This window comes from Lissotriton helveticus, chromosome 1_1 (genome assembly GCF_964261635.1).
Source record: "Lissotriton helveticus chromosome 1_1, aLisHel1.1, whole genome shotgun sequence".
NCBI lineage: Eukaryota > Metazoa > Chordata > Amphibia > Caudata > Salamandridae > Lissotriton > Lissotriton helveticus.
In genome coordinates, this window is record NC_136057.1 from 377,284,060 (window position 1) to 377,310,256 (window position 26,197).

Sequence of the window (26,197 nt, forward strand, 5' to 3'; positions counted from 1 at the left end):
GCACTGTGTGATGAGGTTTCAGGCAGCCCTTATTGGTTTGCAGTGGCAAAAACAAGCATTTTCAATGCAATTGGTGTAGCATTTGGGAGCGTTAAAGCTATTGGCATTGTAAAGGACTGACTTTTATTTATGTGTTTTTAAAAGCAAAACATATGAGACTTTGGTATTTTTAATGCCAATAGCTTACACTCTTGCAAATGTGAGACTATTTTAATGTTGGCCGTACCCATTTCTTTAGACACTACTACCATATTCAGGTTACAGCAAGCCATGTCTAAAGAATGGGTCATGGCCACCATTAAAGTGAATGCGCGTATGTGGCAATTTCACAAAAAAAGTGGGAAAAAATTAATTAGCTTGGGTTCTGGAGCGCTGCCGCCAAAGTGACAGCGGCTGCGCGATTAATTAATTAAATAAATAAGCTCAGGCGCGAATGCGAAACCAGACTGCTCCATAAATTAAATAATTAAATAAGCGCGGCCGCTATAGTTAAAGCGGACCGTGCTGTAATTTAATTTTAAAGCACACGTGTAATGACACAGTAAAAAGGCAGATCGTTATAGGAGGTTACAAATGAAGACAAGGCGGTACCAAGGAGGGACCAGTAATCCTCTTTACAAATGAAAAGCAAAGATTTTGCATGGACAGTAACAGAAGACAATCGAAAAGATGGGCGAGACATGGGCGAAGATTCTATGCCTAACCTCAATACAGCATGCCTCGCAGAACAGCGCATGCGCTGCCCAGGCTCGACGTAATGTTGGCACTAAGTGCTGTCTTTTGTCAGATTTTGACAGATAAGTAAACAGTTAATTTAAATGCGTCTTTATGTAGCAGTGCTTTCCTATGGGAATAAAAAGGCATATGTTGCATACAGTTATTTACCGTCGGTTTCTGGGTGTCTCCTTCAGGACTTAGTGGCGTAGGGGGCCAAGGTCCAAAGCATCACCAGCAGTTACTCAGTACCTGCAATTGGGCGTCCGGGTATAGAGGTGCTGGTAGGGGTTTGTCACTTTGCATGCTACTCCGGTGGAAGGAGGTGGGTGCCACCTAGAAACAGGCTGTAGAGGGGGACTTTGGGACAAGTCTGGGCACGCCTATTGGAGGGCTTGGGTCACAAGGGTCCAGGGAGCCGTGGGGCACAGCCAGTTCAATGGCTCCCAGTGTAGGAAACTGGCTCTTTATATAGTGGACCAAAACATCATCGTAGGTACTTTTAGAGAGAGTGATTTTTCATCATTGTGTTCTTAAAGCGGTTTTGTTATCCTATGTGCGAAAAAACATACTGCATCTGATAGAGATTATTAGTAGTAGATTCCTAACCTGACAATTTCCCCCAGGCGTCAGTCTAGATCCAGAGATTTTTCAACAGCAGTTCACCTGCACATCAGTAGGGGGCATCAGCCAGTTCCACATCCATCGTCAGCCGTGTCGATGCCCTTCATCCCCCTCTTTCAGAGGTTCTTTTGTACATACTTTCTTTGGCCGAGATGGGTTCTGTTTTGAGCACCCTTAAGGGTTATCTTGATGCTATTGCTGCCTTTCTGAGACTTCCAGGTCAGCTTTCCTTGTTCAAGTCTCTCATTATAAATAGGTGCCTTAAGGGCTTTACTCAATTCTTTCCTCCGTTCCCTTACATCATCCTCTGTGGGATTTGAATTTAGTCTTGACTTTTCTTATGTTCGCTCCCTTGGAGCCTCCTCATAATTGCCCTCTTAAACTCCTAACTCTTAAAACTGCTTTCCTTATTGCCATCACCTCTGTTCCCAGAGTTAGCGGGCTTCAGGCTCTATCTTCTAAGCCTCCTTATCTGTCTGTCCATCTGGACAAAGTGGTGCTTTGAAGCTTTTTTTCTCCCTAAAGTGGCCACACCCTTTCATGTGGGACAATCCATCACTCTGTCCACCTTTTACCCACCCATGCATCCCTCCAAAGAGTAGGAGAGACTCCACCGCCTGTATCCAAAACGTGCATTGTCTTTCTATCTTGTTCGTACCAAAGACTTCCAGGTGGATGATCAACTCTTCATTTGCTATGTGGGCTCTAAAAAGGGTCTTGCTTGTGGACTATCTCTCGAGGGGTTGTCCTCTGCATTAAATTGAAATTTAGTGGTATTTATGTAGCGCATGGCTACCCAGAGGCATCCCAGCTCTTTACAGAGACAGAGACAGATGAAACAGAGCGGGTTAAGGGAACAACAATGTCTTTAGGGATCTGCGGAAAGAGAGATGATTGGGTTCGGCTCGAAGGTAGTGCAGGAGAGCGTTCCAGAGTTTGGCAGTGTGCAGGGAGAATTGACGGCCTCCACTTCTGGCTTCTTTGATTTTAGGGATAGATGCCAGGTTTAGGGATTTGGATCGGAGGGCTCTCTTGAGCTCATACCGCTGAATGATGTTGTTAAGAATGGGGGGGGGGAGCCTAAATTGTGGAATGATTTATGGGCAATGCATAGTGATTTAAATTTGATTCTTTCCCAGATGGGAAGCCAATGTCCTGGGATTTTTGAAGCCAGCAGTTAAAGTTTTCGTTGGCAGTGGCTACGTCTGTAGACGGTGCTGGTTTAGAGGCTTTCAGAGTTTTGGCCCATTGCTCCAACGAAAGTTTGGACCAGGTCCTGGTTTTTAAGAAAAAGGGGGCTCTATTCATTGTTTTGCCAGGTGGCGACCATGTGAAAGGTATAAGAAAATGGTCTGACCATGGGACCGGTATAGGGTTTTCCCCGATCAGAGTGTCCAGGTTCGAGAAGATTGTGTCTAGTGAGTGGCCCTTTCTATGGGTAGGTTTACTGACTTTTTGTGAGAGTTGGAAGACCGCTAGGTCTTTGATAAGTTCTACCGCAGAAGTCTGTAGGGGGTCATCAAAGTGGAGGTTGAAGTCCCCCAGTATAGAGAAATTAGCAACCAGGTCAGGAAGGGATTTACAGAAGTTCATAGAGGGCCCAGGGGGTCTGTAAATTAATATGCCTGAGAGAGTAAGGGCGGGGCTGAACTGGATGGAGAATGCAACATTCTCGCAATCTGTGGCAGGATTGCCCAGTATTCGGCAGGTTCGTTTGTAAATAATTGCAATCCCGCCCCTTTCTCTACAGGGCGGTCCATCCTCGTGATGGCATAGCTCATAGGCAAAGCCTGGACAAGGTCAGGATCGGAGTTGGGGGAAAACCAAGTTTCTGTGAGAAAAACCGCCTCCGGCTCTTCTTCTTCAAGAAGAATAGAGATTTCAATGGCGTGACAAGGCAGGGATCTGTAATTTATTAGGAACATCTTAAACCTCAAGTGGTTAGTGGGGGGGGGGAGGGACAGGTTGTTCCCTAGCTGGAAGCTACAATGTGGGCATAAGATAGGTGGATTGTGAGGTAAGATGGCATGTTTGCATGCTCCCATCAATGGGGACTCCATGCGGCGAAGAACATCTGGACTATAGCGTAGACGCTGGCTAGCACGGGGAGCAGGGTCTGTGGCCCCTGGCTCCGGCCGGCCGCAGATGGGCGCAGGCGGGCTTGCTTTTGGCAGGCATTCGGCACGCCAGCGGTGCGCCCGCTGCGCGCGTCCGCTGCGCGTCCGGGTTATCATAGCTTTTTATGCACTCTCCTGAGTGGGGCGAGCGACTAGAGCGCTGACCCTCACCCCCAAGATGGCGTCCACGCCGACTAGCGGTGTAGCCCGGGTCTCCTTCCGCACAAACGGGAACACCCGCGGCGGTACGGGGAGTAGGGGCAGGCGAGATTTACAGCGGGACAAATGAAGACCGGGTAAGCAAAGTACGAGCATAAAATAAGTATTTTTAAAAGCAATGAGGAAAGTGCAAAAATGGATTTAAAAACAAGAGGTAATAGTGCAAATGGCAGAAGTGCAAATGATAAGGACTGCGGTACCCTCAGCACGCACCTCTGACTGACAGTGTTGCGTCCGGGCCTACAATCTTTTATGCACTCTCCTGAGTGGGGCGAGCAACTAGAACGCTGACCCTCACCCCCAAGATGGCGTCCACGCCAACTAGCAGTGTAGCCCGGGTCTCCCTCCGCACAAACAGGAACACCTGCGGCGGAACGGGGAGTAGGGGCAGGCGAGATTTACAGCGGGACAAATGAAGACAGGGTTAACACATGCTATGCATTTGCGAAAATAGAACCTATTGTAGGGTTGCGTGCTAACCCCATTAGAGCAGCAGTGGCAACCACTGCATTAGTACGCAGAGTCCTAGTCCCTGATATCTATTAGGCAGTGATGTGGGCATCCCGGAGACACAAGTACTTTGCCCGTTTGGTCCCCCAGGACTTCCTAGTGTGATCTTGGTTATCAAACCCTCCTTTGGGGTTGATATTGCTGGGGTTTCTATTTTAAGTTAGGGAATCTAGACCTAATAGTCTCTATTAGATGAACAATTTACTTCGGTAATGATGTATCTGGTAGAGACATGTATTAATTGTAAATTCCATACCGCCCCACCCAGCCTCCTTGCTCTGCAAACTGATTTCTAAGGATAGGGACTACCCTAAAGGGCCCTAGTTTTGACGCACCAGTGGTCAGTGTCTTTCATGACTCCGTGCTTCTGGCGTGGAACGTTGTGTTAAGAACGAACGTCCGAATGCATGGGCAGCATCTATATAGGTCCCTTGACGTCATTCCAGTGCCCACAACGACGTCATGGGCGTCGTGGGCACTGGAATGACGTCACGGTACCTATATAGCCACTCCTGATGGGAAGAATGTACCAAAAGGAAGTAACCTGTTCTTCGCATCCCCTGCACTGTGTCCTCTAATATGATATCCTGCCTTCGGCTATTGTTACTCTCTCTCTAAGACATTTTGCAGACCTTGCTTCAATAGGAAGACCTCGGAGCACACCTCTCCAATCTTCCCCTCTAGTGCCTCCGGGGAGGATTGGATTGCCATTAGAAGTGTGGTGTTTGGTAAGTCAGGGTCCGCAATGTCTGCTTCTGCCTGGGAGGTCAGCACCTTCGCGTAGCTATCCATCTTGTCTAATGGGCCTCGAGCTGTTGTATTTAGCCATAGTGGGAGTATCGGCTGTTGTGTGCAGACAGATGTATGGTGGGGCCCCGGGTCTCAATAGTGTCCAGACTCGCCAGGGTCTTTGATACTGCCTCCTAGCTAGTATTTTGTGGGTTCTGCCCTCTGCGGTCTCTGCCTCCCAGTGTCACGTCGTGTGGGCGGCAGTAGCAGTTTGTTTGGATCTTCACTGCTGTTTCCCAGGCTGCATCATGAGGAGAGGGGCTTCTGTAGGCATGTTTGCCTCTATGGTGCTAGTATTGTGTCAAGAGAAGTCAGCGTCTATCCCTGGCGCAGTCTCTAGCTCCTATGGGAACCCACAAATGTTCCAAAGCAAGCTAAGGTTTCAGTGAGCCTTCAACATTATATCAGCCCCAGCGGTGTAATAAAAATCAGTAGTGCTCTCAGCCCAGGCAGCAGTGGTCTTTAAGTTGCCACTTGTCATGGCGGTGAGTGAGGGATATGCCTTCCTTCTGGCCCTTTTAGATCCGCAACTTGGTGAGGGGCACTGTCCATGCCACCAGAGAAGTTGAAACGTCGTCAGCAGGCCATTGCCGCTGCCATGCCAGTGAGTGGCCTGGAAGCACACGGCAGGCCTCACCCACCTGAGGAGTAGGGTCAGGATCCATTTTTTATAAGTAGAAATCCCCATATCAACTGAAGCTGTCTGGTCCTTAACCCACGGCGCTTCCCCTGCAGCCCGATCTGTCCATGTACCGTGTAGACGTAGGACCCAGTCTCCAGCACGGGCCCCCTGCAGTGTCAACAGTCCTGTTGGGTGGTTAAGGGGGTATTAAAAGAGGGCCCAAGTCCCAGGGAGCAATGATTTCCCGGGGATTCCCACCCTCTTTGTTCTTCTGCCTACGTTGGTCTTTTCCAACACATTACCTTGCGAGCCTTCGTGGGCCTTAGTTCCTTCCTTGCGGGCCTTGCCTCACATGCCTCGTGGCCCAGTGCCTCCTCCTAGACATATAGTCCAGAAGCTAGGGTGGCGGGCTCTGTGCGGGGCACCAGGGCCTGCTGGAAAGCGATACCTTGACCCCCGGGGTCCACCGCGTTTCTCTCAGTGAGCCACTTACGGCTTGTACTGCCCGGCCGCCACCAATTTCTCTCTCCTGGACTCTACCGCATGTTCTCTTTCCGCAGACTTGGGGGCACTTGAGGAGGTCAAATCTGGACTACAGCACGCTGCCAGAGCCCTAGATACCAGAGGAGTTCAACAGCTGTAATGGAGGGCAGATGTGCTGCAGGATACGTGCTGGATCGCTGTCAAGCCGACTGAGCTCACCTGAGGTGGTGCTTGTCTGCCATGTTGCTGGCCACCACCCTGTTTAGAATTTTTTGTTAATTTTCTAAATAGGTCCCAACTACACTAACTATGACTAGCACATATTTATTTTAGAAGTTTATAAAGCGCACGGCTACCTCCGGCGGAGGTGTCCCGGCGCTATGATTACCTGAATGTCCCCAGAGGAAGGAGCCCAGTTTGAATCCCACTAAGAAGAATAAGAGATGCTGCAAAACTTTATAACCGTTGAGTGAACAACCAGGTTTTAAGTTTACGTCGGAAGACTGACTCGGATTCAATGAACCTGAGATCCAGAGGTAGGCTATTCCAGAGCTTGGCAGCTATGACGGTGAAAGTTCTACCGCCGCTGCGGGAAAGCCTGAATCTTGGGACGATCAGTAGACGAAGGCTGTTGGATCTTAGATGTCTAACTAAACATGAAATTTTAAGGCGTTTACTCAGGTAAGACGGGCCAGTTCCATGGATTGCACGAAATGCCAGAATCAAGATCTTGAAATCGATGCGCCGGGCTATGGGGAGCCAATGAAGCTCATCCCGGTAAGCTCTGACCGAAGAACGAGCAGGAATATTGCCAATGAGCCGAGCTGCGGCGTTTTGGACAATTTGCAGGCGGTCAATCAGATATTGGGGGGCACCTGCATAAAGACTGTTAGCGTAGTCTAAATGTGATGTGATAAGTGCCTGGACCACCGTTTTACGGGAAGATTGGGGAAGGAAGGGGAAGATCTTCCTGATCATGCGCATTTTAGTAAAACAAGCCCCCGCGACTTTGTTGACTTGGGACTTACCAGACAAGGAGTTATCAAATGTGAAACCTAAGTTGCGGGCAGCCTGTACTGGCATAGGAGGAGGGTTCAGAACTGTGGGCCACCATAGAATAGCAGGGGGGGGGAGATTTCTGGCTAAAGAAAAGGACCTCAGTTTTGTCAGTATTAAGAGCAAGGTGATTTGCTGACATCCACGTGCAGATATAGCCAAGGCAGTTTCTGAAGTTGGAAAAGCGGGAGTCAGAGTGGTCTCTAAATGAGAAAATAAGCTGAGTATCGTCAGCATAAGAGACCACTCTGACACCCCAAGATTCTACTACCTTGGCAAGGGGGGCCATGTAGGTGTTAAACAATAGAGGGCTTAGGGCGGAGCCCTGGGGTACGCCACATAGAAGGGGTTTATCCTCTGATTCAAATGGGTGCATCGTGACCCTCTGAGACCGATTGGACAGAAAGGATTTGATCCAAGCCAGCACTGTACCCCCAATCCCAAGCTGTTGTAGACGGGCTGCGAGAATGTCATGGGATACAGTATCAAATGCGGCGGATAGGTCGAGGAGGACCAACATGGCCTCCTCGCCCTTATCCACCGATTCCCTGATAATTTCTGAGACTTCTAGCAGCGCCGTCTCGGTGCTGTAGCCGGCTCTAAAGCCAGACTGTGAGTCATGTAACAGCTGATTTGCTGCAAGATACTGGGCTAACTGATTCTGTACCACTTTCTCCAATATCTTAGCAGGTTTAGGCAGGAGTGATATGGGCCGGTAGTTACTGAATTGCGAGGGGTCTGCGCCAGATTTTTTTAAAATGGTAGATTAGATGGGGAGCAGTGAATGGGGCTGGATATATCGGGAAGGTGGTGAGGAGAGGCATTATCAAAGGAAGAGGAGAGTTTAATTATTTTGTCCTGAAAGAAGTTCGAAAGTCCGTTGCACAGATCTTGGGTAGGGATACATTGGGTTTTCGTGGCAGGGGGGTTTACAAAATCTTTCACGATGGCAAAAAGAGTCTTAGAAGAGTTCTGCGCCTGTTGGATAAGATTGGAAAAGTAAGCTCTCATCGTAGAGCGTTTCAGTTTGTGGAATTTGTTCCGGGCAGATTTGTAAGCAAGTTTAGCAAAAGGATCATAGTCTTGTCTCCATTTGCGTTCCAACTGTTTACATTTGCTCTTCTGCTCACGAAGCAGGGGGGAAAACCAGGGGGCGGAGGGACGAGATCTGGAGGAGGACAACGGAACAAGAGGGGCGACCAAATCAAGAGCCGAGGAAAAGGACGAATTAAATCTAACAGTTTCACTGTCGAGGTCTTCCAGCTGGTTAAATTGAAATTGAAGACGAGCTTCTAAGGACTCACACGTGACTTTGGTCCATTTACGACCTTTGTCTCTGTGAAGAAAGGAGGGGGAAGGAAGGGAAAGGGAAGTAATGGTGAAGGGAAGAAGGAAGTGATCAGTCCAGGTCAGGGGAGAAGGGGACATGGCAGATATACCAGGATGATTAGAAAAAATAAGGTCTAAAGTATGACCTGCAGTGTGAGTCGGGCCGATAACTAATTGGGGCAAAGTAAGTCCTTGTAAAGTTTCCAACAGAGAGGAGGCTTTAGTACAGGAGGGATTATCAATATGGAGATTAAAATCTCCCAGCACAGTAAAATGGGAATGTTTAAGAGAGAAGTCAGCAATAGAATGCATCAAAGCATTGAGAGAAGAGACGGTAGCAGCAGGGGGATTATAGACCAGGATTCCGGCACAAATAATACTTGCCGAGTCCATAATTGTGAAGTAAGCGGCTTCGATGTGGCCATGATTGGGAATTTTTGTAAGGTTCAGTTTCAAGTGAGATTTGGCAATTATGGCGAGACCCCCCCCGGGCTTGGAGTTTTCTCGGTTAATGCCAGTGAAACAGTAACCAGGAGGAATAGCCAGGTTAATATCCGGATTAGACGAGTCTTTGATCCACGTTTCTGTAAGGAACAGTATGTCCCATTTATGGGTGTCAAGTGAGAGCCAGATATCCGTGGCATGGGCTGGGAGCGATCTACAATTAATTAAAGCAGCTTTTAAAATAGCTGGGGGCTGATGTTGAACACTCGGGGGAGGAAGAGATGCTTTAAGTACAGCAGGGATGGTAAACTTGCATTGTGAGCAGGAGTAGCCCGCTGATTCCAAACAGTTAGATTTCCAGCAAGTAATAGGGTTACATGTATTGTGCTGAAGATGTAATAGTTGATCAGAGGTCCAGGAGATTTTTGGATTACAAGGAGCAGGGGTTCTGGCGCTAGGCGCGGGTCCGGCGCGGACGCCTTCGGCGCGCCATCGGCGCGGACGCTGCGCCCGCCCGCTGCGCGGACGGGCTGGTCCCTTCTTTATATCCATGTCCCTCTGGCGGTGGGAGGAGGGTGGGAGGCGTCCAGGAGCTGGAGCGCTACCCTGCCTCCCCCCAAGATGGCGGTTCCGCGTTCTCCCGGCCGGCGAGAGCGCTGTGCTCGGCTGCGCCGGGGGAGAGAGATCAAGGTCGGGCCCCTGGGACGAAGCAATCTCGTCCGGACCGGCAAAAGAGGTCTGATATTCAATAAAATAGCTCCAGTTAAAATATACACAGTTTTTTAAAAGCGCAAGTCTGGTGGCAGCTGTACACAGGTATTAATCACCAAGCATACAACACACTCGTATTCAAGTTTTAAAAATAATCATAATATCAAACCACAAAGAGAAAGAAAGTGCCCCCGGCTTTCCGCCTCAGGGGTGAATGCAAACAAGTAATCTGTAAGGTGTGGGGACGGGAGAACTTAAGTAGTGAGGGAGGGCGGGAGGCGTCCAGGAGCTGGAGCGCTACCCTGCCTCCCCCCAAGATGGCGGTTCCGCGTTCTCCTGGCCGGCGAGAGCGCTGTGCTCGGCTGCGCCGGGGGAGAGAGATCAAGGTCAGGCCCCTGGGACGAAGCAATCTCGTCCGGACCGGCAAAAGAGGTCTGATATTCAATAAAATAGCTCCAGTTAAAATATACACAGTTTTTTAAAAGCGCAAGTCTGGTGGCAGCTGTACACAGGTATTAATCACCGCGCATACAACACACTCGTATTCAAGTTTTAAAAATAATCATAATATCAAACCACAAAGAGAAAGAAAGTGCCCCCGGCTTTCCGCCTCAGGGGTGAATGCAAACAAGTAATCTCACATAGGTGAGAGTACAGGAGCTCAACCTAACAGCTTATCTGCAACCTTAAGTGAAGCAGTTGAAGGCCCTCTGTAAAGCTTGTAAAATTACAGCTAGGTCTCAAACCAAGGCACAACTCCAGAAGTTGCTTGCTGAGTTTGATATAGCCCAGGCAAGAACAGAGAATCCTGACATTCCTGAAGTGATAATAGTTAGTGAAGAGGATTCTGTAATCAATCAGTCAATCAAATCATTTGTAACGCACTACTCACCCGTGAGGGTCTCAAGGTGCTGGGGTGAGCAATGCTGCTACTGCTCGAAAAGCCAGGTCTTGAGGAGTTTTCTAAAGGTCAGCAGGTCTTGGTCTGCCGTAGGTGGATGGGGAGGGTGTTCCAGGTCTTGGCGGCGAGGTGGGAGAACGATCTGCCACCGGAGGTCGCTCTTCGGAAGCGGGGGACTGTGGCGAGGGCGAGGATGGCGGAGCGGCGCTGGCGAGTGGGGGTGTAAAAGCTGAGTCGTCTGTTGAGGTACGTTGGTCCGGTGTTGTGGAGTGCCCTAAGTGTGTGGGTGAGGAGCTTGAAGGTTATCCTCTTGTTGACCGGGAGCCAGTGCAGGTCTCTCAGGTGGGGTGTGATGTGGCTGCGGCGAGGGATGTCGAGGATCAGGCGTTCTGAATGCGTTGGAGCCGTCTCAGGAGTTTGGCCGAGGCTCCTGCGTAGAGGGCGTTTCCGTAGTCCAACCTGCTGCTGACGAGGGCCTGGGTGACCGTTCTTCTAGTTTCAGTGGGGATCCACTTGTAGATCCTGCGGAGCATGCGGAGGGTGATGAAGCAGGAGGAGGAGACGGCGTTGACTTGTTTAGTCATGGAGAGGGTGGAGTCGAGGATGACCCCTAGGTTGCGTACATGGTCGGTGGGTGTTGGAGCGGTTCCCAGTGTGGTCGGCTGCCAGGAGTCGTCCCAGGCCGAAGGGGTGGATCCGAGGAGGAGGTCCTCAGTCTTGCCCGAGTTCAGCTTCAGTCGGCTGTTCCTCATCCATTCAGCGACGGCCTTCATTCCTTCGTGAAGGTTGGTTTTGGCGGTGTGGGTGTCCTTGGTGAGGGAGAGGATCGATCAGCTGGGTGTCATCAGCATAGGAGATGATGTTGAGGTCGTGTAGACGGGCGATGTGGGCGAGCGGTGCCATGTAGATGTTAAACAGAGTTGAGCTGAGGGATGAGCCCTGGGGTACGCCGCAGATGATCTTGGTGGCTTCGGAGCGGGAGGGAGGGAAGGCGGACGCTCTGTGTCCTGCCGGAGAGGAAGGAGGTGGTCCAGTCCAGGACCTTCTCTTGGATCCCGGCGTTGTGGAGGCATGTTCGTAGTGTGTGGTGGCAGACCGCGTCGAAGGCGGCTGACAGGTCCAGGAGGATGAGGGCCGCCGTTTCTCCGTTGTCCAGAAGGGACTTGATGTCATCGGTGGCGGCGATGAGGGCAGTCTCGGAGCTGTGGTTGCTGCAGAACCCGGACTGGGAAGGGTCCAGGATGTTGTTCTCCTCGAGGTAGCGGGTCAGTTGACGGTCTTCACGATGGCCTTTGCCGGGAACGGGAGCAGGGAGATGGGCCGGAAGTTCTTGAGGTCCTTGGGTTCCGCCTTGGATTTCTTGAGTAAGGCGTTGATCTCTGCATGCTTCCAGCTCTCCGGGAAGGTTGCCGTCTCGAATGAGGTGTTGATGACTTTCCGGAACTGGGGTGCGATAGATGTGCTGGCTGTTGAAGATGTGGTGTGGGCATGGGTCTGACGGAGATCCAGAGTGGATGGTGTTCATGATCTTGATGGTGTCGTTGTCGTTGATGTTGGTCCAGGAGAGCAGGCGGTTGGTGCGGATGGTGGTCGTGCGGGCAGAGGTCTCGGTGGTTGTCGGGCGGTCGTGGCGTTGAAGCTGTCGTGGATGTCTGCGATCTTGCGGTGGAAGAAGGAGGCCAGCGAGTCGCACAGGTCTTGCGAGGGTGGGACGTCGTTGGTGTTGGAGCTGGGGTTGGAGAGTTCCTTCACGATGTTGAAAAGCTCTTTGCTGTTGTGCGCGTTGTTGCCTAGGCGGTCTTTAAAGGAGGCCCTTTTGGCGGATCTGATGAGGTGATTGTGTCTGCGGGTGGCGTTCTTGTGGGCTGCGTGGCTGTCCAGTGTTCGTTAACCGAGCCAGATCTACTCCAGCTTTCGGCAGGTTTGCTTGGAGGCCCGGAAGTCTTCAGTGAACCAGCTGGCTTTCTTGTTGGTGTGACTGTTGGAGGGTTTCTTGATCGGGCGAGGGTGTTGGCGCAGTCGTTGATCCACTGTCTGAGGTTGCAGGCGGCGGTGTCTGGGTCGGTGGGGTCAGCTGGTGGGCTCTGGGCGAGAGTGGTGGTTAGCTGGTCTTCGGTGACTTTGCTCCAGCAGCGGCAAGGCATCTGTTGGGTGCGGTGGTGGGTTTCTTGAAGGTGAAGTGGATGCAGCGATGGTCGGTCCAGTGGAGTTCAGTGGTGTGGTTGAAAGAGACGTGGGGGCTTGCAGAGAAGATGGGGTCAAGCGTGTGACCGGCGGAGTGGGTGGGTGTTGTGATGAGTTGTCTGAGTCCGAGGTTGGCTATGTTGTCGAACAGGGTGGTGGAGTTGGTGTCGTTGTTGTTCTCGAGGTGGAAGTTCAGGTCCCCAAGGAAGATGTAGTCCATGGAGGCGAGGGCGTGTGTGATGACTAAGTCGGCGATGGAGTCGCTGAACTGTGGTTGGTATCCGGGGGGTCTGTAGATTAGGGTTCCTCTGAGGGTGGTGTTGGGGCGGTGTGGATCTGGAAGTGCAGGTGTTCGGCGGTGCTGAGGGTGTCGTCGGTGTTGGTCGAGACTCTGAGAGTGTTCCTGTGGACGATGGCGATTCCTGCTCCGTTAGTGCGGTCCCTGAGGGAGATCGTGTAGCCTTCCGGGACGGCTATGGCTATGTCGGGTGCCGAGGCGGGGTTCAGCCAGGTCTCCGTCAGGTAGGCGACGTCTGGGGAGGTTGAATCGAGTAGGTCCCAAAGTTCAACTGCATGTTTGCAGGCGGAGCGGGTGTTGAGAAGAATGCATCTGAGGTGGTTGGGTTCTTTCCTGTTTGGCAGCCTGGTGGGGCGGATGCTTGTGAAGCTGCAGTTTCGGCAGGTGAAAGCTCCGTGGGTGCGCTTTGGGGCGGCCAGGAAGCAGGTGTATGATCGTCCGGTGTTGAGTGAGTGGAGGGTTCTGGCATCGTAGCGGTGTCGGGCGACTCGGCTTTCGCGGGGTGCAGGGGTTCTGGCGCTGGGCGTGGTCCAGGCGCGGACGGACACAGGCAGGCTTGCCTTAGGCGTGCCAGCCGTGCGCCCGCTGCTCGGCCTCCATATGAGGGGATGTGGGAGAGAGGAGCAGCTGGGAGGCTAGAGCGGGACGGCGAATAGGATTGCAGGGGGGAGGGCCGCAGGGACGCAGCAGCAGGAAAAACGGGAAGGAGCCGCGGGAGAACTGGGCATAGGAAGGAAAAACAAGTTTAGGCAAGAAAGCAAGTACAGGTACAGGGGAATAAAAACCAGTCTGGGCAAGAAAGCAAGTACAGGCACAGGGGAATAAAAACAAGTCTGGGCAAGAAAGCAAGTACAGGCACGGGGAATAAAAACAAGTCTGGGCTAGACAGCAAGTTAGGCACAGAGGAAAAATACAAGATTAGGCAGAAACAATGCAGGCAGAGCCGTGCAGCAGCGTGGGGAGCGACCTGTCTGGGAGCAGGGTCAGAGGTCGCTCATGATTGCTGTAACCAGCAATCATGGAGATGAAGAAGTCCCTCACCTCTACCCTAACGCTTCACCTGTAGGGTCTGCCCCTACTAGGGGTAGGCCAGGCCACTCAGGATAGGAAGAAGACCTATATAAAAAGTATCTAGTCCTTTGTGAGACTAGCCAAAAGGGCCGTCCTTAAGGCCAAAATCCTGGCCATAGAAAAAGAGGGGGCTGAGATGGGTTTAGGACCCGTAAGTAGTGGCAGCAATAAAGTATTTAGGGAGAGAGAGGAAACATTTGATCCCACAATCCCCAAAAGGATTGTCCCTAAATATGTTGTAGGTTGACATTACCAAATGGATTACTGCCTTTGAGAGGGCCTGTTAAATGAGGTGGTTACACCAGAAATACTGGGGCACTTTACTCTGGGAGCTGTTATCAGGAAAGTGCAGGGATAGACTCCGGACACTAGATGAGGCAGATGCTGAGTCTTAGTCTTAGTACCTCATGAAGAATACGCTTATTGAGGGCTTTGGATTCGCCATTGTGGAGTGCAGGATAAAGTTCTGGGAGACTCATAAAACCTTAAGTCAATCCTGGGTAGATTTTGTTGACTTCAGTCAATACACAGTGGAGTGGTGTGGCTCACTGGTTAGAGGCGGCTGAGGACGGCCCGGGACCAGGGTTCAATTCCCAACACGGCAGGGTCGTGGACCAGGGTCAGCAGACTCGATAATTCTCGCTTCGGTGCCTACTCTAACCAGGGATCACACTCGACAACTCTGGGCATTAGCTTGCCTCATTGCCACAACGGCCCTCCACATACACCGGGGATGCCTGGTTTCACCTTGGAGATACTCAGCAGGGATCATCTCACAGGGAAAGCCAGGACGGGTTCCCCAGTGGTCTACAGCGCTGGGACGCCCCATTGCTGGGGTAGCCATGCGCTTTACAAGACAACCTAACATAACATAACACTGGATCGCTGGTTGTTGTAGGTGCAAGATTATGAAGGGCTTTACAATTAGTTGATGAAAGAGCAGTTGTTATGTAATTGTACATCAGAAAAACTCCGTCAGTACCTGGTGGATCTAGGGTTAGTCTTTCCCCAAGAGCTAGGGAAGAAGGCTGACCATTGGGTCAAAATAAGGTTGTTGAGGAAGGCCTGAGACTCACAGGATTCAAGGCCTAATATTTAGAGTCGCGCACCGGAGTTCGCCAACCAGCATGGACAGAAAGGAACGTTGTTGCCATCTGTCAATATTTTGTGCCAGGTATATGAAAGACTTGATGATGTAACATCTCTGGCTGTACAACTTTTTTGACACCGTATCTCCCTTGTGCCATACAGTGTAAACACAGTATAAAGCTGTTTAAGTCCTTTTGGATGAAATGCATAGGACCAGACACAAGAAAATGATTTAAAAAGATTATCAATAAGTGAATTCACTAATGGAGATGATGGTGTGTGCATTATGTGATATACTAAAGTTGAAACTTTTGAATGGATTTTATAACTGTCATAAGTGATGTAAGTAGTTGCACTGAGTCAATAGTTTGGTAAACATCAATTGAGTTAGCCTGACATATTTGTTTGCAATTAATGTAAAGTACATTATCTTTGCTATAAAATTCAGTAAAAACCGAAATCACTCTGGGTATTCTGGAATTGTGAGTTATTATGAACATCATGTTATATAATCACACGATGTCTATAAATGCACCAGGACCGCAGTTTCCTTAAGGCAATATCATTTAAGTCTGTTAACATAGCAGTAATGTGGATATTCATATATTCTCCAGTATTAGGGGTGTCTTTCATAGATTCACATGCCTGAATCATTCCCCGTCGTCGGAGTAGGAGTCCCACGGTATATAAAAAAGCAATAATATGCCATAAAATATATAGCAAATATCATAAATACCAAACCAGGAAGTAAGTAGCACCAGCTACAGTAGAAAAAACTTCCACACTCGTGACCATCTTAGTCATTATGTGTGGGTCCAAACTGCAGCCAATCAGGCGACAGCACCCACCAGAATGTTCTCCCCAGAGGCTCAGGCTCTCAGATTTTCTACCGCACGTCGTGTGAAGGGAGTCTCCCTGAGCTCTGCTCAGTTTTCTTCAAGATTAGTAGTTTCTTCAAGACTTTTCAAATGTCTACTTCTAAATCACTGTTCAGGTCCTGTGATTCTTGTGGGAAACTTAGGTTATTCAAGGAAGATCCCCACAAAAAATGTTTATATTGCCTTTATCCTGACCATGAGGCAAAGGAGTGCAAGATCTGCCGGACCTTCCCCCCTAAGACCATCAGGGACAGAGAAGGAAGACTACTTTTATGGCTTAACAGACTCAAGGACAAGGACGACCCTTTGTCTGAGGTAGGAAGCATTGCCTCTACTTCTTCTCGTATTTCCAGTAAGAGGAAGGCTGAAACTGAAGTTTCATCTCCCAGGGCGAAGGTGACCAAGAAGGCCCAACCTTCTCTGGAATCTTCTGGGACTAGTGTTTCTAAGAAGCTTCTTCCTCCTGGTAGGATGGATAGTGCGTCCTCTAAGAAGTCTGGGAAATCTACAGTTCCCAAGAACTCTTCACAGTCTGTGCCTCCTCAATTGCCACCTTTGACAATGTCAACGTCAAAAAAGGAGTGTGTTTCCTCTCATGTGACTACGTCTACCACCTGCACGATTACTTTTTCCTCTCCGAAACCAGCTCTAGTGATGTCTTCGGCTTCTTCTCCGACGCTGGTTCATGTTCAGATCAGGCTTATCTCGTCGTCGAAGATAATCCCGTCGACGACGGGTAAGGTACCGTCGACGAGTTCCTCGTCTCCGATCCTAATGTCGACGGGTGGCTCCCCGTCGACGATGAAAATTGTACCGTCGACGATGCTCTCGTCGACGAAGCTCTCGTCGATGGCGTTACCGTCTACGATAAGATCTTCATCGACGGCGAAATCAACGGCGACGAAGCTACCGTCGACGAAGCAACCGTCGACGACCCCGTCGACGAAGCAACCGTCGACGACCCCGTCGACGAAATTATCGTCGATGTCCTCGTCGACGAAGATATCATCCAAGCAGTCGTCGACGGCGAAGACAGATCAACCGTCGACGATGGTTGTGTCGACGAAGAAAAAGGTTCAGCATCAAGAAACGGCGACGGAGGTGCACCCGTCGCCGCCGCCATTGTCAAGCTGCACTGCCTTACAAGTCTGGTCAGCACAGCCATCTGGAATACCGTTACCCTCACCTTCGACTACAGCTACGCTGTTAAAGAAACGGGCTACTAGTGAGGTAATTCCTTCTACTCTGGTAGTGCCAGAGAAACCTTTGGATTCTGATGAGGAGGGATCCTACGAGGATGAGAACTTTGGAGTGGCCAGAAGTCCGTCTGACCTCCGGATTAAAATTCAGGACGGTGATACGGAAGAGGATATACAAGAAACTGAGCCTTTGTCACAAGAGAACAGGCCTGCTTCCGACATGCAAATGCCTCAGGAATTATTTCGCAATTTGCAGTTCATGCTCAGCGACTATTATAGGCGTTTTCCACCATCAGAGTCAGGTGACTCTCGGGTATCTACGCCACGGCCTAAAACAACAACGCCGCTTTCAAGACAGACACAGCCAGTTGGTTCCGAGCCACGGGAAGAAGGACGTACAGCATTGCCTGCGTCTGAAGTCATAGCTCCTCAAACAGGGGATGATGAGTACTCTGATAATGACGAGCAGGAAGAAGGAGAATTGGACAATAAATCTGAATCGTCGGAGTATGAGGATTACAATGCAAACACACCCTCTCCGGCGGAACCTACAACATCTGAGTCACCTCCTGTGGACATTGCCTCCTTTCACAAGATCATGGATAGGGCAACAAAGAGGTTCTTGATAACCATGGAGTCGAAACAAGATGAATGCTTCTTGTATGATTTCAAGTCTTCGCAACAGAAACAGAGTTGGACCATTCCAATCATAGAGTTCATATGGAAGGAAGGACTGAAGATCATGTCCAAACCTAATTCTTTACCAGCAGTGCTCCCGAGAGTGGATAAAAAATATAGGGCGCCTAATTCATCTCCAGCGTGCCTCATTGGGCAAGCAAAGGCAGACTCTGTGGTAGCGCAGGCAGCGCAAAAGAGATCTTCTAATCCATCAGCTCAGGTCTCTGTTCCGCCGTATAAAGACGGGAGACGTCTAGATTCAATCGGGAAGAAAGTTTCTACGATTGCAGCTACGACTATTAAAGTCGCAAACTCTCTGGCCATATTAGGGAGATACGAGAGGCAGATGTGGTCGGACATCTTGCCGTATGTGGATAAACTTCCTGAGCCAGATCGAGCGGAAGCGAAGAAGATCCTGCAAGAAGGAGAGTGCGTCTCATCTGAGATGATTGATGCTGCAGTGGACGTTGCTGCAACAGGTTTTCGTCAGCTAGCAGGTGCAGCTGTTCTCAGGAGACAAGGATGGTTGAGGGCAACATCTTTTAGACAGGAGGTCCAAACAAGGATTATAGATATGGCTTATGATGTAGAGCATTTATTTGGAAAGCATGTAGACGATGCGCTGGAAGCCATCAAGAAAGATACGGAGACAGCACGTTCGCTGGGCACACTACAATACAGGAAGTCTTCCTTTTGTGGAGCAAGAGGAAGAGGGAATTTCTCTAATAGAGGGAACTATAACCAACAGCGCTCCTATATTTCCGCCCAGGGAAGCCAGAGATACTAACCGTATCGTCAACAGACTTACGGGCAAAGAAGGGGAAATTTTTCACAGTCTAGAGGAAAATCCACTTATCGTGGAAGAGACAATAAAAAGTGAGAGACGCATCCTGCCGCCACTTTGCCCCAACCCGAACCAAATTGGAGGAAAAATATCCCAAAATTACTTAAATTGGTCCAAGATTACCACGGACAAATGGGTTTTAGATGTGGTAGCCAGAGGTCACATTTTGGAATTCGTAAAAACTCCTCCACATTTTCCCCCAAGAGGACCTCCTCCAACACATCTCAAGGAGCTGTTTGCCCAGATCAATATTATGATTCGAAAAGGAGCAATAGAGAGGGTTCCTCATCATCAGAAAGGAAAATGTTTTTACTCCAGATTTTTCCTTATTCGCAAGAAGTCGGGGGAATGGCGACCCATCCTCGACCTGCGTGCCCTCAACAAATTTCTCAAAAAACTGTCATTCAGGATGCTAACACTACAAGAGATCCTCCATTTTCTTTCGGCGGGAGAGTTTATGGCAACACTCGACCTTCAGGATGCATACTTCCATGTTCCAATTTTTCCCAGACACCGGAAGTTTCTAAGGTTCAGAGTGGCTGGCAGGGACTTCCAGTTCAAGGTCCTTCCCTTTGGACTGTGTTCAGCCCCCAGAGTGTTCACAAAGATGCTGGCACCGGTGGCAGCCCACCTTCGATTGCAGTCAATACAGATATATCCATATCTAGACGATTGCCTTATCAAGGCCAGTTCCTTCAACATGGCAAACACTCACATTCAAAAGACTCTGTCACTAATGCAAGACCTGGGTTTCACAGTGAACTTCCAGAAATCACGCCGAACACCAGCAAGGAGGAAGACTTTCTTGGGAGCGACACTAGACACCAAGCTCGCCCAAGTATTTATCTCAAAGGAGAGACAGGAAAAGATACAACGGCTGGCTGCTGCACTGTTGTTAAAAAGCTGCGTTTCAGTTCGCATGTTCAAGTCCTTCATAGGGATGATTTCCTCCTGTATTCTTCTCACCCCCAATTTTCGTCTTCGGATGAGGCCCCTGCAGGAGGAGCTCAGTCGCCAGTGGATTCAGGTGTCAGGGTCCTTCGAGGACATCATAAACATAACACCACGAATGCGAGAATCGATTCAATGGTGGGGCCAAGGTTCCAACATACAAGTGGGATGCTCTTTCCTCACGGAAGTGCCCAGGTTCATAGTGACGACAGACGCGTCTATGACAGGATGGGGTGCACACCTCCAGGACATGACGGTCAGCGGCAAATGGGACAAAATCCAAATGAAGTGGCACATAAACAGGCTCGAATTGCACGCCATCTTTCTAGCCCTGAAGTCCTTTCAGGCGACTCTAGAAGGTGCCACGGTCGTGATCCGGACAGACAACACCACCTGCATGCATTATCTAAACAAGCAGGGGGGCACGAGATCAGCCCGGCTGTCGCACCAGGCACAAGAGATTTGGAGTTGGGCCCTGACTCACAATATCCATCTATCAGCTGTCCCTGTTCCGGGAGTCGCGAATGTGTTAGCGGACTCTCTCAGCAGATCCTCAGGTTGCACCCACGAGTGGGAATTACATCAACCATCTCTAGACCGCATCTTTCAGACATGGGGGCATCCGGATCTGGACTTGTTTGCGACGCATCAGAACCGGAAATGCCCATACTTTGCAAGCTGGGTTCCCCACAAGGACTCATGCGGGGATGCCCTTTCGATGAGCTGGTATCAAATATTCGCTTACGCTTTTCCACCGATACCACTGATCCCGAAAGTCCTCAAGAAGATGAAGAAGCAACCATGCCGGTTGATCCTGATTGCTCCACGATGGCCCAGGCAATACTGGTTCACCGAGCTGCTCCTCCTCTCGGAATGCAACCCGATCCAACTTCCTCGCATTCCGAATCTTCTCTCTACCCACAAGGGCAAGGTGTATCATCCGGACCCGAACTCGCTGAAATTGTCGGCTTGGCTCCTCAGCACATGGAATTTGCACACTTAAACATTCCGCAGGATTGCCAGGAGGTGCTGGCGAAGGCCAGAGCTCCATCTACGATTAAAACCTACAGACTAAAGCGGAGGCGTTTCTGTGCATGGTGCCAGTCTAATGGTCTTCATCCCATTCATGCCAAGCCAGAGCAAATTCTACCCTTCTTTTTGCACTTGGCCAGACTGGGTTTGGCTCATTCTACTCTTAAGGTCTTCCTGGCTGCCATTTCCAGATATCGTCAAGATGGATCAAATTCTTTGTACTCTGTACGGATTATACAACAACTTTTCAAAGGATTGTTTCGTATGTTTCCGCCGGTGCGGACACCTCCGCCTACATGGCATCTGAATGTCGTACTAACTCAGCTCATGCGTCACCCTTTCGAGCCGATCCATAAGGTGGACCTGAAATTTGTAACATGGAAAGTGTCACTGTTACTGGCTTTAACATCTGCTAGAAGGGTTAGCGATATTCAGGCATTCACATCTACATCGCCTTTCATCCAATTTACCACTGACTCGGTAGTACTACGTACTAACCCAACGTATATGCCAAAAGTACCTTTGGATTTTCATTTAAATGAGCCGGTTGTCCTCAAGACATTCTTTCCAGCCCCGCAGTCTCCGGCTGAACGAGCACTGCATTCGCTGGACATTAGAAGATGCCTCAAATTTTACCTATCAAGAACATCTACCATCCGCAAGACAGACCAGCTGTTTGTGGCTTATGGACGGCAGCGCCAGGGCTGTGCAGTTTCAAAACAGACCATTGCTAGATGGGTCTCCTCTACAATTGGACTTTGTCATCAACAGGCCGGTAGGCCCTTACAGGCCTTACCAAGAGCACATTCTACAAGGGCGGTTAGCTCTTCCACTGCCCTTTTTGCTGGTGTGCCGCTTCGACAGATCTGCAGAGCTGCTACGTGGTCTAGCAGGCACACCTTTACTAGACATTACTGTCTAGATTCAGCAGACGATGCAGATGCTTCGGTTGGAAGAGCAGTGCTGCGTAATCTTTTCAAATAAGGTGAGCCTCTGTTTCCACCTCCTCTTTTATGCTTTTTAGACGTTTTATCTGATGTTGATGATTTTTGTTTTACATGTATACTATAGATCTATATATATATATATGCCGCTCTGACGTCTACGAGCATTTTGCTGGGAGTATTGCTTACTATTCTGATTCAGGCATGTGAATCTATGAAAGACACCCCTAATACTGGAGAAGAACAATAGTTACTTACCTGTAAACAGGTGGTTCTCCAGTATTGGTGTCTTTCATAGATTCACATGCAACCCGCCCACCTCCCCCCAGAGACTCACTCAGGCATTATGGGGTTTCACTCCTGTGCGAGAAAATCTGAGAGCCTGAGCCTCTGGGGAGAACATTCTGGTGGGTGCTGTCGCCTGATTGGCTGCAGTTTGGACCAACACATAATGACTAAGATGGTCACGAGTGTGGAAGTTTTTTCTACTGTAGCTGGTGCTACTTACTTCCTGGTTTTGTATTTATGATATTTGCTAAATATTTTATGGCAGATTATTGCTTTTTTATATACCGTGGGACTCCTACTCCGACGACGGGGAATGATTCAGGCATGTGAATCTATGAAAGACACCAATACTGGAGAACCACCTGTTTACAGGTAAGTAACTATTGTTCTTATCTGTGTAAGGGTGACCGAGAACTCTTTTGGAAATATTTTCTTTCAAAAGTAGCGGTGCAGGCAAAAGATCTCACTGATAGTAATACCTCAAAAGTGCTGCATCCGGCTTTGTCAAGATGATTTTATGCTTGAGGGTGACAGAAAGAAGTAGTTCAGGCACTAGGGCCAGTGTAAAAATGAGCAGGGATTGTGAGATTTCCTGTTAGCTTCTTCCCTTACAATTCTATTCTTTATAAGGGCATTCTTGTTTTTGTCACGTGGTAATTAAACGTACATAGTTGACGTGATACCACTTTGGAGATATGAGAAGCATCACTCACTGAAATGTCACTGTCGAAAATCTAAGGTAAATGCATGTCTTAAGTGGCTGGCCTTTGTGTTTACTATTTTTTTTGTCTGATTGTTGTATCTTAAGGTACCGGTACCCTCCAGAGGACCTTCCATTGCTACTGCAAGGTGTGAGATCGCGAGCTCAATCGTATGAAACATGGGTTACCAGGGCTACTGAAGCTCTGACAGCAAATCTGAATCATAAAAAAGGTCAGTAAAAGTCTAAAGTGGTCATAGTGGTAGATTTTATTCAAATTTGAAATATGCTAATTGATAATATTTTCCAGGTTAATCATAACCCTCTATTTTGTGCCTCCGTACAGCCAGATGATCCATGCTAACATAGCTGAAGTACAGCAAAAATTCTCCTCAATTATGTGTTCTTTGTTATCACTGCTAGAAGTAACACTTGACAGCATTTCCTAGTGTCCAACTAATTTTTTCTGTAAACCTTGATTGGTTGCCTCCTCTTGAGCATATATTGTCTTTTGTACTCAAATTGCCTCAAAGTATTCAGCCTTCTTCACAGAGCACATACAATTTATTTCCTCCTAAAATTACTTCTAAGTCCTGTATGTATCACAGTTGCCGTAGTGCAGCTCCAAATTAGGAAAAAGTTGAAGACTCACCTCTTCATGGAACAAAACCTAATGATGCATTGACAGTACACTTTGGTTCCATCACTTGTTGGCTTTATCTTAGCCTTTGACCAAGTAAAGCCCCCTGTTGCCTTCTGGCTAGTTTCACGATATACAAATACCATACACATACATAACACTCAATACATCTGTTTTCTGCACCAATCAAGAGCAGAATCAAAAGACTTAACTTCAAATTTACTCAATTGCTGTTTCTTGTCTGTACCGTCTCTCCACTTTTCTAGATTACACTTTGTGAGATACCTTCTTCTAAACAGATGAATGCTTTTAGTTCTTTGCAATTCCTTTATAACGTTCATTTTCATTGTCCATTAGTTTCATTAGCCATTATAAATGGTAGACTATGTTTCTACTGAATCCTGGCACAAAAATTGTCAATTGAAAATCATGTAAATAAAGCAATTATGCTTAAAGGAAGCACCACATTCTGGCCTTTTTTATGTTGCTCATATTGCTAATTAAGTCACAATGAAGTGTATTTGACCAAAAAAACATATCTTTAGATAAGCACATAAAACTAACAAACTGACAGTTCTCCAGTATTCAATCTTTCATAGATTCACATGCTTGTATCTTCCCCGTCGTCATGGTGGGAGTCTCCCGGTATATAATAACCATAGCAGTAGAAGAAAAAACTGCCTGGAAGCCATAGAGTAGTGTAACCACTAGGTAACCTCTCCTCCTCATTATGTGGCCCAAACTACAGCCAATCAGCAGCCAGCACCAGCCTACACCATTCCCAGCAGAGCCACCATACCTCAGATTTCCAACCGCCTTCGTGTGAGGAGTCTCCCTGAGCTCTGCTCAGTTTATTCTCTCTTCACTGAACTTTTGACCTTTCACAGTTGGAAGTCAGGTACTGTTCTTTATTATCAAGCTTTATTTCATTCAATATGTCTGAAAGCTCCAAGAAGAGCCTTTTCAGAGCTTGCAGGTCCTGTGGCAAGGCCAGACTGTATTCTGAAGATCCTCACAAGGAATGCTTGTACTGTTTGTACCCTAAGCATATTCCTAAGGACTGCAAATATTGCTGGACCTTCTCTGCTAAAACACTGAAGGATAGAGAAGCGCGCCTCTTATTATGGCTTCAGAAAAGGAAAACTCATGACTCGGAGTCTGAGGGAGAAGCCAAGGGACACACCTCTAAGAAATTGAAAAGAGGGTCCTCTGAGGAAAAGGGTGAGGTGAAGAAACAAAAATCAGGAAAATCTAAGGAAGGTGAACCTTCTACTTCACTCCCTCCAACTCCTCTCAAGCCTTCCTCAGAAAAGAAGGCTCCGTCGTCGCTTCCGTCGACGAAATCTACTGAAATTCCAGTCAGACCGTCGACGAGGCCGTCGACGACCTCGACGACGACCGTCTCGTCAACGACGACGACGACAATCTCGACGACGACAGCTTAGACGACGACGACTCCGTCGACGGTGAGTGCCAGACCTTCGTCGACGGCAAGATCTTCGTCGACGAGTATCCCGCCGACGATGCGAATGATTGTCCCGTCGACGGCCCCGTCGACGGTCCCGTCGACGATGAAAAAATCGTTGGCGATGCCATCTCCAACAAGAATAACATCAACATATATTTCTATAAAGAGCATTGCTCCGTCGACGGGAGCGTTGACGAGCAAAAAAGGGGAATTTTCTACGCCCAAAATTTCACCCTTGCTGCCCTCTACCATTCTGGACTGTCAGGAATCAGAGGAGGAAGGTTCTTTTGGTGTTGCTTACAGTCCTTCGCAACTCCATATTAAACATCAGGATTCCGAGGAGGAAGACCACCAGGAGGCACAGGAACACTTCTCTTTTGCGGATCGGCCGGTCAAAGGCCAGATGAGATACGAGTCATTTCACCAGGCCTACCACTATGATGATGAAGAGGAAGTGGATACGCCTGTGCGGGAAGAGGCCATGTCGGTGCCTATTTCTTTAATATCAGACCTTAGAAGCATGATAGATAGCTATTATCGTCGCTTTCCTGAAGATAATGCTCCTGCGGCCGCTGGAAAAATCTCTCAACCTGCAAAGGAAATACCACTGGCTCAGCCGCCGCCTCCTCCTCCTCAGAAGGAGGTCCAAAACGTTATTACAATTTGTGATGACTTAAATGATTCCGATCAGGACGATCAAGAGGAGGAAGGGGAACTTCCTCAGGATGAGGAAGTTGGAGATGAGTGGGATCAATATATTGCTCCAACGTCCCCGGCTTCACCTTTGCCTCAATCAAGCTCTCCTCCAGAGGACATAGCAAGCTTTCATGATTTGATGGGAAAAGCGGCAAAGAGATTTAAGCTGGATATGCCAATCAAGGAAAGCGAATGCTACCTTTATGATTTCAAGGAGTCCTCCAGGAAGTCGGTAAGAGCCATTCCTATTATTGAACATATCTGGGATGAAGGGCTCAAACTAATGAAGAATCCTGCATCAGTCCCAGCATCCATACCCAAGCTGGACAAAAAGTATCGTGCTATAGAGACGGCTCCAGCATGTCTTATTGGTCATCCTCGACCGGACTCAGTTGTGACTCAAGCAGCGCAAAAGCGCTCCAAGAACCCTATGGCAACATGTCTGGTGCCCCCCGATAAGGAGGGCAAGAAGATGGACGGCATAGGTAAACGTTTTGCAGTCATGGCAGCAGCTTCATTCAAGGCTACCAACGCGATGGCCCTTCTGAGCCGATTCAATAGACAGATGTGGTCTGACATCGCTCCATTCCTGTGGCACCGTCCGGAGGACAAGAAAGAGGAGGCGACTACCATCCTGCAGGATGGAGCTAAAGCGGCGTCGGAGTCCATAGACGTGGCAATGGACATAGTGTCTATAGCTTTCCGCCAGATGGCGGGG

At 48.9% G+C, this 26,197-nt stretch overlaps 1 protein-coding gene across 3 annotated transcripts in view; it reads left to right on the top strand.

Moving 5' to 3' along the window:
• Positions 1 to 26,197, top strand: part of KDM5A (lysine demethylase 5A) — a 749,711-nt gene that overhangs the window by 347,206 nt on the left and 376,308 nt on the right. For all 3 annotated transcript variants that reach the window (XM_078673709.1, XM_078673710.1, XM_078673708.1), the window contains one exon: positions 22,784 to 22,908. In XM_078673709.1, coding sequence (XP_078529835.1) covers positions 22,784 to 22,908 — 125 coding nt within the window. The remainder of the gene's footprint in view (positions 1 to 22,783; positions 22,909 to 26,197) is intronic.